We start from the raw sequence: 18,413 nt of genomic DNA on the forward strand, positions 1-18,413 counted from the left end.
ACCTCCACGGCTCGGTTCAGCCTCCTCCATACCCTCCACCTCCACGGCTCGGTTCAGCGTCCTCCATACTCCCTCCACGGCTCGGTTCAGCGTCCTCCATACCCTCCACCTCCACGGCTCGGTTCAGCCTCCTCCATACCCTCCACCACCACGGCTCGGTTCAGCGTCCTCCATACCCTCCACGGCTCGGTTTAGCGTCCTCCATGCCCTCCACGACTCGGTTCAGCGTCCTCCATACCCTCCACGGCTCGGTTCAGCGTCCTCCATACCCTCCACCTCCACGGCTCGGTTCAGCGTCCTCCATACCCTCCAGGGCTCGGTTCAGCGTCCTCCATACCCTCCAGGGCTCGGTTCAGCATCCTCCATACCCTCCACCTCCACGGCTCGATTCAGCGTCCTCCATACCCTCCAGGGCTCGGTTCAGCGTCCTCCATACCCTCCAGGGCTCGGTTCAGCGTCCTCCATACCCTCCACCACGGCTCGGTTCAGCGTCCTCCATACCCTCCACCACCACGGCTCGGTTCAGCGTCCTCCATACCCTCCACGGCTCGGTTCAGCGTCCTCCATACCCTCCATCACCACGGCTCGGTTCAGCGTCCTCCATACCCTCCAGGGCTCGGTTCAGCGTCCTCCACACCCTCCACCACGGCTCGGTTCAGCGTCCTCCATACCCTCCCCCTCCATGGCTCGGTTCAGCGTCCTCCACACCTTCCACCACCACGGCTCGGTTCAGCGTCCTCCATACCCTCCAGGGCTCGGTTCAGCGTCCTCCATACCCTCCATCACCACGGCTCGGTTCAGCGTCCTCCATACCCTCCACCACCACGGCTCGGTTCAGCGTCCTCCATACCCTCCATCACCACGGCTCGGTTCAGCGTCCTCCATACCCTCCACGGCTCGGTTCAGCGTCCTCCATACCCTCCATCACCACGGCTCGGTTCAGCGTCCTCCATACCCTCCCCCTCCACGGCTCGGTTCAGCGTCCTCCATACCCTCCATCACCACGGCTCGGTTCAGCGTCCTCCATACCCTCCACGGCTCGGTTCAGCGTCCTCCATACCCTCCATCACCACGGCTCGGTTCAGCGTCCTCCATACCCTCCACCACGGCTCGGTTCAGCGTCCTCCACACCCTCCACCACGGCTCGGTTCAGCGTCCTCCACACCCTCCACCACGGCTCGGTTCAGCGTCCTCCATGCCCTCCCCCTCCATGGCTCGGTTCAGCGTCCTCCATACCCTCCACGGCCCGGTTCAGCGTCCTCCATACCCTCCAGGGCTCGGTTCAGCGTCCTCCATACCCTCCCCCTCCATGGCTCGGTTCAGCGTCCTCCATACCCTCCCCCTCCATGGCTCGGTTCAGCGTCCTCCACGCCCTCCACCACGGCTCGGTTCAGCGTCTTCCACGCCCTCCACCACCACGGCTCGGTTCAGCGTCCTCCATACCCTCCCCCTCCACGGCTCGGTTCAGCGTCCTCCACACCCTCCACCACCACGGCTCGGTTCAGCGTCCTCCATACCCTCCCCCTCCACGGCTCGGTTCAGCGTCCTCCATACCCTCCCCCTCCATGGCTCGGTTCAGCGTCCTCCATACCCTCCCCCTCCACGGCTCGGTTCAGCGTCCTCCATACCCTCCACCACCACGGCTCGGTTCAGCGTCCTCCATACCCTCCCCCTCCATGGCTCGGTTCAGCGTCCTCCATACCCTCCACGGCTCGGTTCAGCGTCCTCCATACCCTCCAGGGCTCGGTTCAGCGTCCTCCATACCCTCCCCCTCCAGGGCTCGGTTCAGCGTCCTCCATGCCCTCCACCACGGCTCGGTTCAGCGTCCTCCATACCCTCCACCACGGCTCGGTTCAGCGTCCTCCATACCCTCCCCCTCCATGGCTCGGTTCAGCGTCCTCCATGCCCTCCCCCTCCATGGCTCGGTTCAGCGTCCTCCATACCCTCCACGGCTCGGTTCAGCGTCCTCCATACCCTCCCCCTCCATGGCTCGGTTCAGCGTCCTCCATGCCCTCCCCCTCCATGGCTCGGTTCAGCGTCCTCCATACCCTCCATGGCTCGGTTCAGCGTCCTCCACACCCTCCACCTCCACGGCTCGGTTCAGCGTCCTCCATACCCTCCAGGGCTCGGTTCAGCGTCCTCCACACCCTCCACCTCCACGGCTCGGTTCAGCGTCCTCCATACCCTCCACGGCTCGGTTCAGCGTCCTCCATACCCACCACGGCTCGGTTCAGCGTCCTCCACACCCTCCACCACCACGGCTCGGTTCAGCGTCCTCCATACCCTCCACCACGGCTCGGTTCAGCGTCCTCCATGCCCTCCCCCTCCATGGCTCGGTTCAGCGTCCTCCATACCCTCCACGACTCGGTTCAGCGTCCTCCATGCCCTCCATCACCACGGCTCGGTTCAGCGTCCTCCATACCCTCCCCCTCCACGGCTCGGTTCAGCGTCCTCCATGCCCTCCCCCTCCATGGCTCGGTTCAGCGTCCTCCATGCCCTCCCCCTCCATGGCTCGGTTCAGCGTCCTCCATGCCCTCCCCCTCCATGGCTCGGTTCAGCGTCCTCCATACCCTCCACGGCTCGGTTCAGCGTCCTCCATACCCTCCAGGGCTCGGTTCAGCGTCCTCCATACCCTCCCCCTCCAGGGCTCGGTTCAGCGTCCTCCATACCCTCCCCCTCCATGGCTCGGTTCAGCGTCCTCCACACCCTCCACGGCTCGGTTCAGCGTCCTCCATACCCTCCAGGGCTCGGTTCAGCGTCCTCCACACCCTCCACCTCCACGGCTCGGTTCAGCGTCCTCCATACCCTCCACGGCTCGGTTCAGCGTCCTCCATACCCACCACGGCTCGGTTCAGCGTCCTCCACACCCTCCACCACCACGGCTCGGTTCAGCCTCCTCCATACCCTCCACCACCACGGCTCGGTTCAGCGTCCTCCATACCCTCCACCACGGCTCGGTTCAGCGTCCTCCATGCCCTCCCCCTCCATGGCTCGGTTCAGCGTCCTCCATACCCACCACGGCTCGGTTCAGCGTCCTCCATACCCTCCACGGCTCGGTTCAGCGTCCTCCCTCCCCCTCCACGGCTCGGTTCAGCGTCCTCCCTCCCCCACCACGGCTCGGTTCAGCGTCCTCCATACCCTCCACCTCCACGGCTCGATGTTCCAAATGTTCATCAACTCCACTTACTCCACCTGGGTCAATGTCCCAACATCTCTGTGCTGGAGACCCTACATGTCTATCAGAACACTTTGGGGTCTCAACATGTCGCGTCCAGCTGGTCAGCCCTATGTTTACCTGTTGTTGTTGTTGTTGTTGTTGTGCAGGTGGAGGAGCAGCTGAGGGAGGAGGACTTCATCGAGCGCTGTTTCGAGGAGCTTTGGGAGGAAGAGGAGGAGAGAGAGAGCTTCATCCCCTCCAGAGACCTCCCCCACCTCCAGGGGATCCAATCAGACGTCCACAAAGACGCAGACTACCCGGTGAGTTCAGGGACCGCAGGACAATCAAGTGCTCACAGTCGACGGGACAATAACCAGCTACTACTTAGTTAGAAAATCATCATTAAGGAATATGAGGAAGATATGTTTATTATCAGCACACTGCGCCACAGTACATCATGTAATAATTATAGGATGATATATTGCATAACTTCCGAAAAACTAAAATCATTCATAACGACTTGGGTATTTTTACGCATTTTAGTTTTGTCCTAGATTGCGTTTTTTGTGAGTATTCCTTTTTCTTTCAAATGTTGCGTGTTTTTCTTCTCAGTGCCATTTCTGTTTTTCAAGTTGGGGATTTTCCCTGGGTTCGTTTTTCTCTAACGGTGCGTCCACACGGCAGCGTGCGATGAAGCTACCGGGGGGGGCGTGTCTGGCGTGGGCCAACAACCAATCGCATGAATCTCCCGTCCCAGACGCACAAGCACGCGGTTTGCTTGGCTGGCGGCGCTTCCGTCGACGCTTGAAAAGTTGAGCTTCGCTCAACTTTTCAAGCGAGCAACGGAGGCAAAGCGACGGAACCACAATGCAGTTCGGCAAAGCGTGACGAGCACGTGACGGAGACGTGTGGACGGGCCGTAAATGTGTGACTTTACGAGTCGCACATTTTCGTTTCTCAAAGAATTGTCATTTGTAAATAACCTCTGAAAGGCGGGGAGGCAGTTCACTTCAGAAACACTCGTTATATTCCATGGAATGCTCTGAACGTCCCGAGAGCAATGAAGTGCTTTGAAGCCGTGGCGCTGTAGAAAGCTCGACCAATCATCTGAGCCGGCTGAAGTAACTGGATGGCCTACCTGCCTGTCAGCCTTCCATCGGGGCACACACTCATCTCTGCCCTCATTGGTCACGTGTGTGTCCGTGTGTGTCGGGGGAGGGGCTCTGTGAGGAAGGGGCAGATTTCTTTCGGTTGTGTATTTTCAAATTCCAGCCACTCGAGCCGGTTTCTCCGTCCTTCCTACCTTTAAGTTTAAGGGATTTTTTCACCTACATTGAATGGATTTTGTTTCTTTTCTTGTAAATCTGGCTGACATTGTTAGAAAAATGTAGGTTCCTTTTTAGTGTACATTTTGGGTATTTTTCCTTTTTGTTGTTTGCGTATTTTTCTCATGAGTTTCGTGTATTTTTTTTCCTAAATGTCTTATTTTTTCCCAATAATTGAGGAACATCATTTGTTCATCTGAGGACCCTCCTCCCTCCGCTCTGAATATTATTTCATGTATTTTGAACCTCGGTCTAAAGACGCTCTCCTCCTCAGATCTACAGCCGTCTGAACCCCAACGCCAAGGAGTTCACCCCGGGCATCCAGAGACACGTCATGTGACCCAGAGACTCGTCATGTGACACCCCCCCCCCCCCCGAGTGCCAAAGTTACTGCAGAACCCCCGTCTGTCTCTCTGAGTTGGAGCTTCAAGAACAAACTGCTTTCTGTTACAATCAGCTGTTATTTGCACTTTTATTTACAAACAGATCTCAGAGGTTGTTGTTGTTGTTGTTTGTCCCAGAATCCTGTGTGTCGGACCCTCTGCTGCCTCATTGACTGACGTTTGTTTGTTGTTTTTTCTAAATGCGCATAAAATACTGTATAAAAAGTCATATAAAGAAAAAAAGTTGTAAAAAAAAAATCTATTTTTTCTTAATGAAAATAAATGTTTATGGAGAAAAAGAGTGCTTCCTCTGCAGAGCGCTTCCTCTGCAGAGTGCTTCCTCTGCAGAGTGCTTCCTCTGCAGAGTGCTTTTGTATTTGCTGGCATTAGCATTAGCCCCGCGCACCAACGCAGAGAGACTAACTTATGGCAACACAAAAGAAAACATGGGAGTGGTGGAGATGAGGAGGTGTCGGCGTTCTGGCAATTTACTCGGAAGCCTTCCCCAACTCCGGGGACTTCCGGCCGGGGCCTCCGGGGGGCAGTATACGCCGTGAAGCTGTTTGCGGCCTGCCAGTAAACCCAAAGCAGAAGAAGAAGAAGAAGTGACGTCAGCGGCTTAATTTGCCTAATCCACCCTCAGGAACTTATTCCGGTGTGAACGCGATCTGTACTCAGTTCTGGGCACTAATGTCGCATCTCCACTGCAGCGGGTCGCCCCGTTTAAGCGTCCTTAATCGTCCTCAAGCGGCCAGGCCAGTTTTTGGTGGCCTTTCCATATAGCGTAGCGCCGGCTAGCGGGTACTTCTTCCCTGTTTTTCCGGCCCCATAAAATCGTGGTTCTATCAGGCCAGGGCTGAACTAGTGACGTCAACACTCGACTGCTGATTGGTCAGAGAGAATCGTCACAAGATCACGCGCATGATCATCCCTAGCGTCGCATATATATCTAGAAGCAAGCTTGCACTAGTTCAGCCCTGGCCCGACAGAACCACGATTTTATGGGGCCGGAAAAAGAGGGAAGAAGTACCCGCTAGCCGGTGCTACGCTATATGGAAAGGCCACCAAAAACTGGCCTGGCCGCTTGAGGACGGTTAAACGGGGCGACCCGCTGCAGTGGAAATGCGCCATTAGTGGGAAAGCAGCTATAGAGTGCTTCCTCTGCAGCAGGGGCGGTTCTAGGGGGGGCCAGTGCCCCCCTAACACTGACCTCTGACCCCCCTGTGGCCCCCCTAAAAATGAAAAGTGAAAAAAAGGTATGATTTATTACGCGATTTATTGAATGACGGAATAGGCGGAACTAACGTTATTCGTCATTCTAGTCAGACCCATTAGAGCGGTGCACTCAGGACCCATTAGAGCGGTGCACTCAGGACCCACACTTTCCCTCTCGGATTATCAGAGGCTGTTGCATCCAAGAAAGACTGAAAGCTACGTTTCGAGAGACGACCACGATAATTGAAGGTGAGTTATTGTATCCGTGTAATTGTAGATGTAAAGTCGAGATGTAACTGTTCATTGCCTTTATTTATATAAATATGGTGTTAGTGCAAACATAGTACTATAACTTGAAGGTGGGGGAGGTGCTTTTGGAGAAACCAGCTCGAGTGGCTGGAATTTGAAAATACACAGCCGGAAACAATCTGCCCCTTCCTCACAGAGCCCCTCCTCCAACACACACACACGCGCACTAGGGGTGTTGAAAATAATCGTTTCTACGATGCGGACGATTCGGTCTCGATGCAGTGACGGAAGATAATCGGTTATAGCGTAGTAACGTTGCTTCCTGATTTTCCGGCCGCGGCTTTACTATAACGTTTTTTCTGTCACTTTAATATCAAACCGGTCGGTGACGCAGAGATCAGGGAGCAGACGGGACGCGGCACCGAACACGGAGCAGTCTGCTTTATCCACCAACACCAGAACACCAGTCCAGAACCAGCACCACCAGTCCAGAACCAGCAGCACCAGTCCAGAACCAGCAGCAGAAGGACCCGCTCTGAGTCACTCCGTGTCGCTGCGGCTCAGAGACAGGGATTTATGTTTTTCAGAAATAATGGCGTTTCCATCACGTCAGGTTTCTGGAGGATTTAGTGAAGTCTTGGATGCAGAGTGTGAACGTCCTCTAGCAATCTGCAGACGATGGATACGTGAGTGAAGTTTGTGAAGGCAGGAGGGAAGAAGCTTCCGCGATCACCGTCTCCTCCGTTCCTCCAAGCCCCGCCCCGTTCCTCCAAGCCCCGCCCCGTTCCTCCAAGCCCCGCCCCGTTCCCCCAAACCCCACCCCGTTCCTCCAAGCCCCGCCCCCTCCCTGAAAATAATGAGTGACAGGCTGATGGTGACCCGATAGAAACTTTGTTATTCACTTAATCACTGAGATAATGAAGCTAACTTAATCTCATGCATTCATGGATTCATGCAACAGTGAGACAGAGAATGTGAGTGTGCACGTACATGCACTATTTCAGTTGTTATATGCTGTTGTGAATCCTCCTGCTGTCTGCTGTGTTCAGACTCAGGTCCTGTGTGTGATGCCTCCTTCAGGACCTTCAGGTCCTTTCTCAACAGCAGGCCGCGGCTAGAAGCTGCAGCTAGACTGCAGCAGCTGCAGCTTTTTGTTTTTGAGGATGGGTCCACTTCACACACGGAGGCTAGACCTATACAGATCATTTATTTTGGTTTATAAATTAATGTCAAGACATTTATGTTATTGATTTCTGAAGCACTTTCTAAATAATAAAAAGAGAGTTCATATGTATTTACTGCATGCATGCATCGATGAAGAATAAGCCATGTGCAGTAATATAGAACATTGAGGATGCAACGCATTGGTATGCATCGTGATGCACCGGGATATCGAATCGAATCGTGAGACCAGTGAAGATGCACAGCCCTAACGCGCACATGACCAATGAGGGCAGAGATCAGTGTGTGCCCAGATGGAAGGCTGGCAGGCAGGTGGGCCATCCAGTCACTTTAGCCGGCTCAGATGATTGGTCGTGCTTTCTACAGCGCCACGGCTTCAAAGCACTTCAGATATTCATTGCTATCGGGACGTTGAGAGCATCCATGGAATATAACACGTGTATCTCGAGCCGGTTTCTCAAACTTACCGACCCCACCTTTAATTGAAGTTCACAGTAACAACTATAAGATATATCTGAAATAAATAAGTGTACTGAAACAAATACCAATAACTGTATTGAATTGCTTTCTAATGCGCAATTACTTCATACTGTCTAGTTCTCTTTTTCGTCCTGCATTTATTGGGCCCCCCTCAGAAAATAACTGCCCCCCAGTCCCATTGGTCTAGAACCGCCACTGCTCTGCTTTACTCAAAGAGTGCTTCCTCTGCAGTGCTTTACTCAAAGAGTGCTTCCTCTGCAGTGCTTTACTCAAAGAGTGCTTCCTCTGCAGTGCTTTACTCAAAGAGTGCTTCCTCTGCAGTGCTTTACTCAAAGAGTGCTTCCTCTGCAGTGCTTTACTCAAAGAGTGCTTCCTCTGCAGTGCTTTACTCAAAGAGTGCTTCCTCTGCAGTGCTTTACTCAAAGTGGGTTTTTCTTATCAAATAATCCGAATAAATCAGAATTCCAAGAGAAACTAAATATTCTGAAAAAGTCAGAATTACGAGATAACATTTGAGAATTTGTGGAAAAAGTATAAAAAAAAAAGAAAATAGTCTGAGTTCTTAGAAAAAGTCAACATTTTGAAAAAGTCAGAATTCTGAGCAAAAACATTTAAATTTTTTTCTCCGATAATCTCAAACGAGAACTGAGAAAACATTTGTGCCACAAAGTTATTTTCTTTAGAGATTGGAGAACAAATTCTTCTTAAGGTCTCCTATCAGGCAAAAGCCACTTTGTGATGTCTTCTCTACATCACCGTGTGTCCCCGGTGTGTCCCCCGTGTGTCAGGAGACTCTCAAAGTGATGTCCTCTCTACATCACCATGTGTCCCCGGTGTGTGTGTCCCAGGTGTGTCCCCCGTGTGTCACCATGTGTCCCCCGTGTGTCACCCGTGTGTCCCCGGTGTGTCACCATGTGTCCCCCGTGTGTCCCCGTGTGTCAGGAGACTCTCAAAGTGTCAGAAACAAACCCCTCCCACATCTCTAAAAACAGGGAACAACGGAGCTGATCCAGATTTGCTGCGTCATGACGACATTACTAAAATGTGGGCGGGCTTTAAACCCACGGGCCAATCAGAAGCGTTGCTGTCAGAAACAATGAGACGTGTTCTGGAAGTGATATGGTCTGTGTTTCCATTAGCATGCTAGCACTCAGAGCTAACCTGTGCTGGAGAGAGAGAAGAAGAAGCAGGAAGTCAAGAGGAAGTCACCTGGTGGTAAACCTGAGAGAGAGACAGAGTTTGAGCTCCATCCTGTTTCAGAGAGGATCCTTGATGTGGTTTTGGCGTTTCATCCCGTATGAGCAGGCATAAGCTCCGCCCCCTCTCACTTTAAAAAAAATGGGTGATCCGTTTGTATATATCGGAGACCTATGCATGAGAGGTGAATTTAAATTCCAAGAGAAAGCTCCGAGTTCTGATTTTCTGTTCTGAAATAACGAGGCTCTAATCCTCCAGCTGGCAGCCTCTGAGCGGGTTGCATCACTCCGAAGAGAACCTCTCTACACCAATAACTGAGATGTTCGCTGCATCAGGGAGAAGCCTTTATGAAATACTCCATCAGCAGTAAACTGTATGTTGAAGTAAATTAATCCAAGTATTGATATTATTATATTTATACTTTTCTAACTAGTTCTGTGAAGTTCAAAAGTCGCCGACGTCAGCAACCTGTGGCTACGGCGCTAATTCAGAAGTAGAATGCATCAATAATAAAACCCACTACGACTTGTGTGAGAAAAGTTCGTTTATGAATGTCCACAGTTTGATTGGCCGTGAGCCGAGGCCAACACGTGAAGAAGAAACTAAACATCACAACCCTGCAGGAAGAACGGTTCGACACCTCGTGGAAAAAAGTTAGTTTTTTTACACCGTCCGGGGTTTGCAGTCTTTTTTCTTCCACACGACATCAGACAATCCTGGACAGGAATACGTCAGAAAGTAGTCCCTCCCGGTCAGAATGTAGTCCTGGTCAGAAAGTAGTCCCTCCCGGTCAGAAAGTAGTCCCTCCCAGACAGAAAGTAGTCCCTCCCGGTCAGAAAGTAGTCCCTCCCGGTCAGAATGTAGTCCCTCCCGGTCAGAATGTAGTCCCTCCCGGTCAGAATGTAGTCCCTCCCGGTCAGAATGTAGTCCTGGTCAGAAAGTAGTCCCTCCCGGTCAGAAAGTAGTCCCTCCCGGACAGAAAGTAGTCCCTCCCGGTCAGAAAGTAGTCCCTCCCGGTCAGAATGTAGTCCCTCCCGGTCAGAAAGTAGTCCCTCCCGGACAGAAAGTAGTCCCTCCCGGTCAGAAAGTAGTCCCTCCCGGTCAGAATGTAGTCCCTCCCGGTCAGAATGTAGTCCCTCCCGGTCAGAATGTAGTCCCTCCCGGTCAGAATGTAGTCCCTCCCAGACAGAAAGTAGTCCCTCCCGGTCAGAAAGTAGTCCCTCCCGGTCAGAAAGTAGTCCCTCCCGGTCAGAAAGTAGTCCCTCCCGGACAGAAAGTAGTCCCTCCCGGACAGAAAGTAGTCCCTCCCGGTCAGAAAGTAGTCCCTCCCGGTCAGAAAGTAGTCCCTCCCGGTCAGAAAGTAGTCCCTCCCGGACATAAAGTAGTCCCTCCCGGACATAAAGTAGTCCCTCCCGGACAGAAAGTAGTCCCTCCCGGACAGAAAGTAGTCCCGGACAGAAAGTAGTCCCTACAGCGCCCCCTGCGCCGCCCTCCTGAACAGCTGCTGCCTCTGGGCGGTTGTCATGGTTTCGCAGCTCTGCAGCAGGTTGCAGATGATGAGCGTCTGCTGGACGCTGCTCGCCTTCACCCACAGACGGCCGTTCATCCCCACCACGAGCTCGCAGGGGAACAGCTTCTGCAGGTCGGAGAGGACGTCACTGCGGGGGCGGAGCAGCCTGGAGGAGGAGGAGGAGGAGGTGGAGGAAGATAAAGTTCCTGTGATGATTTGCCCTTTAATGTTTGCTGGCTCAGAGGGTCACTATAACTACACACTCACTACAGTTACAATGTCACGCGTCGCTCTCAGACGTAGGGCTGTGCAATTAATCGTATTTTAATCGCGATTACGGCTTGCGACGATTATGAAAACAGCATAATTGACAAAATACGATTATTTTGCTGGGTGTGCTTTGGCCCCTCCCTGAAAGCCCACTCGGCCACGTGGGAGTGACGTGTTGTGAGTGTTCAGCGCGAGCGAAGACGTCAGAACAAGAGCAGCAACTCGTTAAAAAGAAGGGTACAACTATTTCCACTAAGTACTTTGCCATTACGTTTCACATCGCTAAAGACACGTGCCCAGTTAGCGCTGTTAGCAACCAGGGCTTCAAGCAACGTGTCAACACGTTGGACAAGCGTGACGCGATGCCGTCTCGGTATCATTCCAGCAGCTCTGCGCTGCCTGCGCTGTGTGACACATGCCGTGGGGAAGAGGGAGAGGCGTGGCTTCAGCTGACTGCTTTGCCTCCACTACAGACCTGTGGTCCAGCCCAGGGGCGCCCAACCAGTCGATCGCGAGATGTGTCTAAAAATAGAACAACAATATTCTGTGTTATCGTTAATGTCCTGTAACGTAATCTTCCTGTGCCAGAATAATGCACTTGAACGCATCACAGCTTTGTGATTGGCCGGCGTCACCCCATGTGTCGGGGCCTGGCTGAGGGTCTTCAGGACAGGGGGCTTGTCACCTGCCTGCGCTCATCTCTGAAACCAGACCATGTCAACAGGCTGATGGCGTGAGCAGCCCTGCCAGCATGTGCCATGGTGGCCTACACACTTTTATTTGGTCTTAAATTGTAGTTCAACATTTATCTCCTGTTCTTCTGGACCGTGACGGTGGGCCAGCCTTCAGCGTTAACGGAGTGGAATAATGAATATGTTTCACCAACATGTGGCTGTATGTTGAGGAGGCTCCAGGCTGTGACCGTGCACTGCTTCGTATTTGATTTAATTTATCTTGGTCTAATTTATTTGTATTGATCACATTAATAATATATGTTTAGTACGGTTTTGGAAGTGCGCTCCAACATATTTGTTGATCTTGTTTATTGGTAAAATATTATTTGTTTTAAAGTTCAATAAATGGTCGATGAATAATCGTCAAAATAATCGTGATATCAATTATTGACCCAAATAATCGTGATTACGATTTTTGCCATAATCGCACAGCCCTACTCAGACGCGTCACTCTCAGACGCGTCACTCTCAGACGCGTCACTCTCAGACGCGTCACTCTCAGACGCGTCACTCTCAGACGCGTCACTCTCAGACGCGTCACTCTCAGACGTGTCACTCTGCGTCGCTCTGCGACACGCCGTCGCTCACTCTGATATATTCACGATACACCGATACGGCGTCTATTTAAAGTGATATAAAATAGTAATAACTAATTGAGTAACAATGCAGTGATTTCCACTCACCTCCTGACGAGTCCCAGAGAGACGCTGAACAGCAGCCCCCCCGCTCCAAATACTCCAAGCCCATTGGCTCTCCCAGCGCTGTCCACACACACCAGCTCAGGCTCCATGTGCTGATTGGCTACGATGAACTGAGCAAACACCAAGTCACCCACCTGTACACAGAAGAGGGGGAGGAGTCACAGAAGAGGGGGAGGAGTCACAGAAGAGGGGGCGGAGTCACAGAAGAGGGGGAGGAGTCACAGATTACCAGCAGCACTACTGTTGCGCAATATTTACCTTTTTAGATAACTATGATTACTATCTGCTCGGGCTGAGCATCCTCACTGGTCTCACGATTCGATTGTCCTGTCAACGATTCGATATCCCGGTGCATCTCGATGCATACCAACGCGTTGCATCCTCAATGTTCTATATTACTGCACATGGCTTATTCTTCATCGATGCATGCATGCAGTAAATACATATGAACTCTCTTTTTATTATTTAGAAAGTGCTTCAGAAATCAATAACATAAATGTCTTGACATTAATTTATAAACCTAAATAAATGATCTGTATAGGTCTAGCCTCCGTGTGTGAAGTTGACCCATCCTCAAAAACAAAAAGCTGCAGCTGCTGCAGTCTAGCTGCAGCTTCTAGCCGCGGCCTGCTGTTGAGAAAGGACCTGAAGGTCCTGAAGGAGGCATCACACAGGACCTGAGTCTGAACACAGCAGACAGCAGGAGGATTCACAACAGCATATAACAACTGAAATAGTGCATGTACGTGCACACTCACATTCTCTGTCTCACTGTTGCATGAATCCATGAATGCATGAGATTAAGTTAGCTTCATTATCTCAGTGATTAAGTGAATAACAAAGTTTCTATCGGGTCACCATCAGCCTGTCACTCATTATTTTCAGGGAGGGGCGGGGTTTGGAGGAACGGGGTGGGGTTTGGGGGAACGGGGCGGGGCTTGGAGGAACGGGGCTTGTAGGGGCGGGGCTTGGAGGAACGGGGCGGGGCTTGGAGGAACGGGGCGGGGCTTGGAGGAACGGGGCGGGGCTTGGAGGAACGGAGGAGACGGTGATCGCGGAAGCTTCTTCCCTCCTGCCTTCACAAACTTCACTCACGTATCCATCGTCTGCAGATTGCTAGAGGACGTTCACACTCTGCATCCAAGACTTCACTAAATCCTCCAGAAACCTGACGTGATGGAAACGCCATTATTTCTGAAAAGCATGAATCCCTGTCTCTGAGCCGCAGCGACACGGAGTGACTCAGAGCGGGTCCTTCTGCTGCTGGTTCTGGACTGGTGCTGCTGGTTCTGGACTGGTGCTGCTGGTTCTGGACTGGTGCTGCTGGTTCTGGACTGGTGCTGCTGCTGGTTCTGGACTGGTGCTGGTTCTGGACTGCTGCTGCTGGTTCTGGACTGGTGGTGTTGGTTCTGGACTGGTGGTGCTGGTTCTGGACTGGTGCTGCTGGTTCTGGACTGCTGCTGCTGGTTCTGGACTGGTGCTGCTGGTTCTGGACTGGTGCTGCTGGTTCTGGACTGGTGCTGCTGCTGCTGCTGGTTCTGGACTGGTGCTGGTGGTGCTGGTTCTGGACTGCTGCTGCTGGTTCTGGACTGGTGGTGTTGGTTCTGGACTGGTGGTGCTGGTTCTGGACTGGTGCTGCTGGTTCTGGACTGGTGCTGCTGGTTCTGGACTGGTGGTGTTGGTTCTGGACTGGTGGTGCTGGTTCTGGACTGGTGCTGCTGGTTCTGGACTGCTGCTGCTGGTTCTGGACTGCTGCTGCTGGTTCTGGACTGGTGGTGTTGGTTCTGGACTGGTGGTGCTGGTTCTGGATTGGTGCTGCTGGTTCTGGACTGCTGCTGCTGGTTCTGGACTGGTGGTGCTGGTTCTGGACTGCTGCTGCTGGTTCTGGACTGGTGGTGCTGGTTCTGGACTTCTGCTGCTGGTTCTGGACTGGTGCTGCTGGTTCTGGACTGGTGGTGCTGGTTCTGGACTGGTGCTGCTGGTTCTGGACTGGTGGTGCTGGTTCTGGACTGGTGGTGCTGGTTCTGGACTGGTGCTGCTGGTTCTGGACTGGTGCTGCTGGTTCTGGACTGGTGGTGCTGGTTCTGGACTGGTGGTGCTGGTTCTGGACTGGTGGTGCTGGTTCTGGACTGGTGGTGCTGGTTCTGGACTGGTGCTGCTGGTTCTGGACTGGTGCTGCTGGTTCTGGACTGGTGCTGCTGCTGGTTCTGGACTGGTGCTGGTTCTGGACTGCTGCTGCTGGTTCTGGACTGGTGGTGTTGGTTCTGGACTGGTGGTGCTGGTTCTGGACTGGTGCTGCTGGTTCTGGACTGCTGCTGCTGGTTCTGGACTGGTGCTGCTGGTTCTGGACTGGTGCTGCTGGTTCTGGACTGGTGCTGCTGCTGCTGCTGGTTCTGGACTGGTGCTGGTGGTGCTGGTTCTGGACTGCTGCTGCTGGTTCTGGACTGGTGGTGTTGGTTCTGGACTGGTGGTGCTGGTTCTGGACTGGTGCTGCTGGTTCTGGACTGCTGCTGCTGGTTCTGGACTGGTGGTGTTGGTTCTGGACTGGTGGTGCTGGTTCTGGACTGGTGCTGCTGGTTCTGGACTGCTGCTGCTGGTTCTGGACTGCTGCTGCTGGTTCTGGACTGGTGGTGTTGGTTCTGGACTGGTGGTGCTGGTTCTGGATTGGTGCTGCTGGTTCTGGACTGCTGCTGCTGGTTCTGGACTGGTGGTGCTGGTTCTGGACTGCTGCTGCTGGTTCTGGACTGGTGGTGCTGGTTCTGGACTTCTGCTGCTGGTTCTGGACTGGTGCTGCTGGTTCTGGACTGGTGGTGCTGGTTCTGGACTGGTGCTGCTGGTTCTGGACTGGTGGTGCTGGTTCTGGACTGGTGGTGCTGGTTCTGGACTGGTGCTGCTGGTTCTGGACTGGTGCTGCTGGTTCTGGACTGGTGGTGCTGGTTCTGGACTGGTGGTGCTGGTTCTGGACTGGTGGTGCTGGTTCTGGACTGGTGCTGCTGGTTCTGGACTGGTGGTGCTGGTTCTGGACTGGTGGTGCTGGTTCTGGACTGGTGGTGCTGGTTCTGGACTGGTGCTGCTGGTTCTGGACTGGTGGTGCTGGTTCTGGACTGGTGTTCTCGGTGCCGCGTCCCGTCTGCTCCCTGATCTCTGCGTCACCGACCGGTTTGATATTAAAACGTTATCGTAAAGCCGCGGCCGGAAAATCAGGAAGCAACGTTACTACGCTATAACCGATTATCTTCCGTCACGGCATCGAGACCGAATCGTCCGCATCGTAGAAACGATTATTTTCAACACCCCGACTATCTGCTTAGTTTGACAATTTAATACCGTAACAAGAATCTCCTGTACTTCCTGTCCTCAATGTCCTTCCTGTCCTCACTGTCTCTCCTGTACTTCCTGTCCTCACTGTCCTTTCTGTACTTCCTGTCCTTAGAGTCTCACCTGGACTTCCTGTCTCACCTGGACTTCCTGTCTCACCTGGACTTTCCGTCTCACCTGGACTTCCTGTCCTCACTGTCTCACCTGAACTTCCTGTCCTCACTGTCCTTCCTGTACTTAGTCTCACCTGGACTTCCTGTCCTTAGAGTCTCACCTGGACTTCCTGTCTCACCTGGACTTCCTGTCTCACCTGGACTTTCCGTCTCACCTGGACTTCCTGTCCTCACTGTCTCACCTGAACTTCCTGTCCTCACTGTCCTTCCTGTACTTAGAGTCTCACCTGGACTTCCTGTCTCACCTGTACTTCCTGTCTCACCTGGACTTTCCGTCTCACCTGGACTTTCCGTCCTCACTGTCTCACCTAAACTTCCTGTCTCTAGTGTCTCACCTGTCCTCACTGTCTCACCTGAACTTCCTGTCTCTAGTGTCTCACCTGTCCTCACTGTCTCACCTAAACTTCCTGTCTCTAGTGTCTCACCTGTCCTCACTGTCTCACCTAAACTTCCTGTCTCTAGTGTCTCACCTGGATATTTGGACGGTTCCTCTTGGTGGCTCCCTCAAAAGCCAGGTAGGACAGAGACGCCTGCTCACTTCCTCCAAAGTCCAGCTTGAAGACGTCTCCGGATTTGACCGTAATGATTCCAATGATCGTCTCTCCTTTAGCCGGGACATACTGAGGAGAGAAGGACACACTGAGGACAGAAGGACATACTGAGGAGAGAAGGACACACTGAGGAGAGAAGGACACACTGAGGACAGAAGGACACACTGAGGACAGAAGGACACACTAAGGAGAGAAGGACACACTGAGGACAGAAGGACATACTGATGACAGAAGGACACACTGAGGACAGAAGGACATACTGATGACAGAAGGACACACTGAGGACAGAAGGACACACTGAGGACAGAAGGACAAACTGAGGACACAACGACACACTGAGGACACAACGACACACACTGAGGACACACTGAGGACACAACGACACACACTGAGGACACAACGACACACTGAGGACACAACGACACACACTGAGGACACACACTGAGGACACACACTGAGGACACAACGACACACTGAGGACACAACGACACACTGAGTACAAGATCCGAGTTACTTCTACTTTTACTCAAGTACAAGATATGTGTACTTCTACATATATATGTATTTGTGTGTACTTGTACACAGAGTGTGTATGTACTTGCACAGTGTGTATGTGTACTTGTACTGAGTGTATATTATAATGTACTTGTCACAGAGGGTGTATGTACTGTTGTACACTGTGAGTGTGTAGTAGTATTATTATTATTATTATTATTATTATTATTATTATATGTACTCACTCTCATCTGATGGTTTTCCACCCAGAACACGTGGGGCTGTTTGTATGTACTTGTACACAGAGTAAATATTAGTACTCACCCTCCTCTGATGGTTTTCCACCCAGAACACGTGGGGCTGTTTGTATGTACTTGTACACAGAGTAAATATTAGTACTCACCCTCCTCTGGTGGTTTTCCACCCAGAACACGTGGGGCTGTTTGTATGTACTTGTACACAGAGTATATAGAAGTACTCACCCTCCTCTGGTGGTTTTCCACCCAGAACACGTGGGGCTGTTTGTGTCTCAGCACGCCGCTCTTCACCACCAGCAGTTTCCGGTCTCCTCTCCTCTTCAGACCCGGGCCGAGGAGCACCTTCTCCGGCTTCAGGGGTTCGGTGAGAGAGAGGGTCTCCTGGACCTCCAGGCTGAACTCATCTCCCGGAACCAGAACCTGGCCCACCTTCTCTCTCAGACCCGAAAACATGGTGATGCACTGCGAGGCTGAGCGACAGACCGATATCAGTGTGACACAGAGGGAACAGGAAGCTGTGCTACCGGAACCGTTATTTATTTTATTTGTTTTAACATCACATCTCCTGCCTCAGGGTTTAGATCAACATGAAGAACTGTATAACGCGTTAAACCTGGTTATGTTAATTATATCAATAATATTTATTTTACTTTAAAGGTTTTATTGCATTGTTTCTGAGCGACGGACTCATATCACTGTGACACACCCAGAACTTTTCTTTATTCTGTTTTTAATTTGTCCATTTTCTATATATTCAAACTTTCTAAATTACTTTTCACTTTTTGTATGTTTTTTAAATGCTTTATTCATTTTTTATAATGTTTAATATCTGATTATTTATCCACCGTCACTTCCGGTTGTTGTCCAGCAGAGGGCGCTGTTGACTGACAGATTTCACTCATGGCCCTAAGTGCTTTCAGTGTCAGGGCAGCAGCAGCAGAGGAGAGGCTTTTCACAATAAAAGACTCACTTTTAAATCAGACTGATTATGGCTCAGTTTGCTGGGCTGATTTAAGGGAGGTTTTTCAAAATAAGAGCCTCCTCTGTGATAAAGACTGGTTCTGTTTCTCAGACTCATTAGAGAGAGGTTTTTCAAAATAAGAGCCTCCTCCGTGATAAAGACTCCAGAACACCGTCCACTCTCACTCTTTATATATTTTCCCAGAGATCAATGTTAACCCACAGGTAGATGAGTGTGTGTGTGTGTGTGTGTGTT

At 52.1% G+C, this 18,413-nt stretch overlaps 1 protein-coding gene across 1 annotated transcript; it reads right to left on the reverse strand.

The window, feature by feature from the left end:
• Window positions 1-9,714: 9,714 nt before the first annotated feature.
• On the reverse strand, window positions 9,715-17,702 carry LOC117441306 (exosome complex component RRP40-like). The gene is made up of 4 exons (XM_034077497.2): window positions 17,423-17,702; window positions 16,365-16,514; window positions 12,386-12,537; window positions 9,715-10,864 (listed from the first exon to the last, which is right to left on the reverse strand). Exons 1-4 carry the CDS (start codon window positions 17,648-17,650, stop codon window positions 10,657-10,659), a joined length of 738 nt encoding a protein of 245 aa, XP_033933388.1. The 5' UTR covers window positions 17,651-17,702; the 3' UTR covers window positions 9,715-10,656.
• Between the last annotated feature and the right edge of the window lie 711 nt (window positions 17,703-18,413).

The sequence above is a fragment of the Pseudochaenichthys georgianus genome, unplaced genomic scaffold (assembly GCF_902827115.2).
Source record: "Pseudochaenichthys georgianus unplaced genomic scaffold, fPseGeo1.2 scaffold_1665_arrow_ctg1, whole genome shotgun sequence".
In the NCBI taxonomy this organism is placed as follows: Eukaryota; Metazoa; Chordata; class Actinopteri; order Perciformes; family Channichthyidae; genus Pseudochaenichthys; species Pseudochaenichthys georgianus.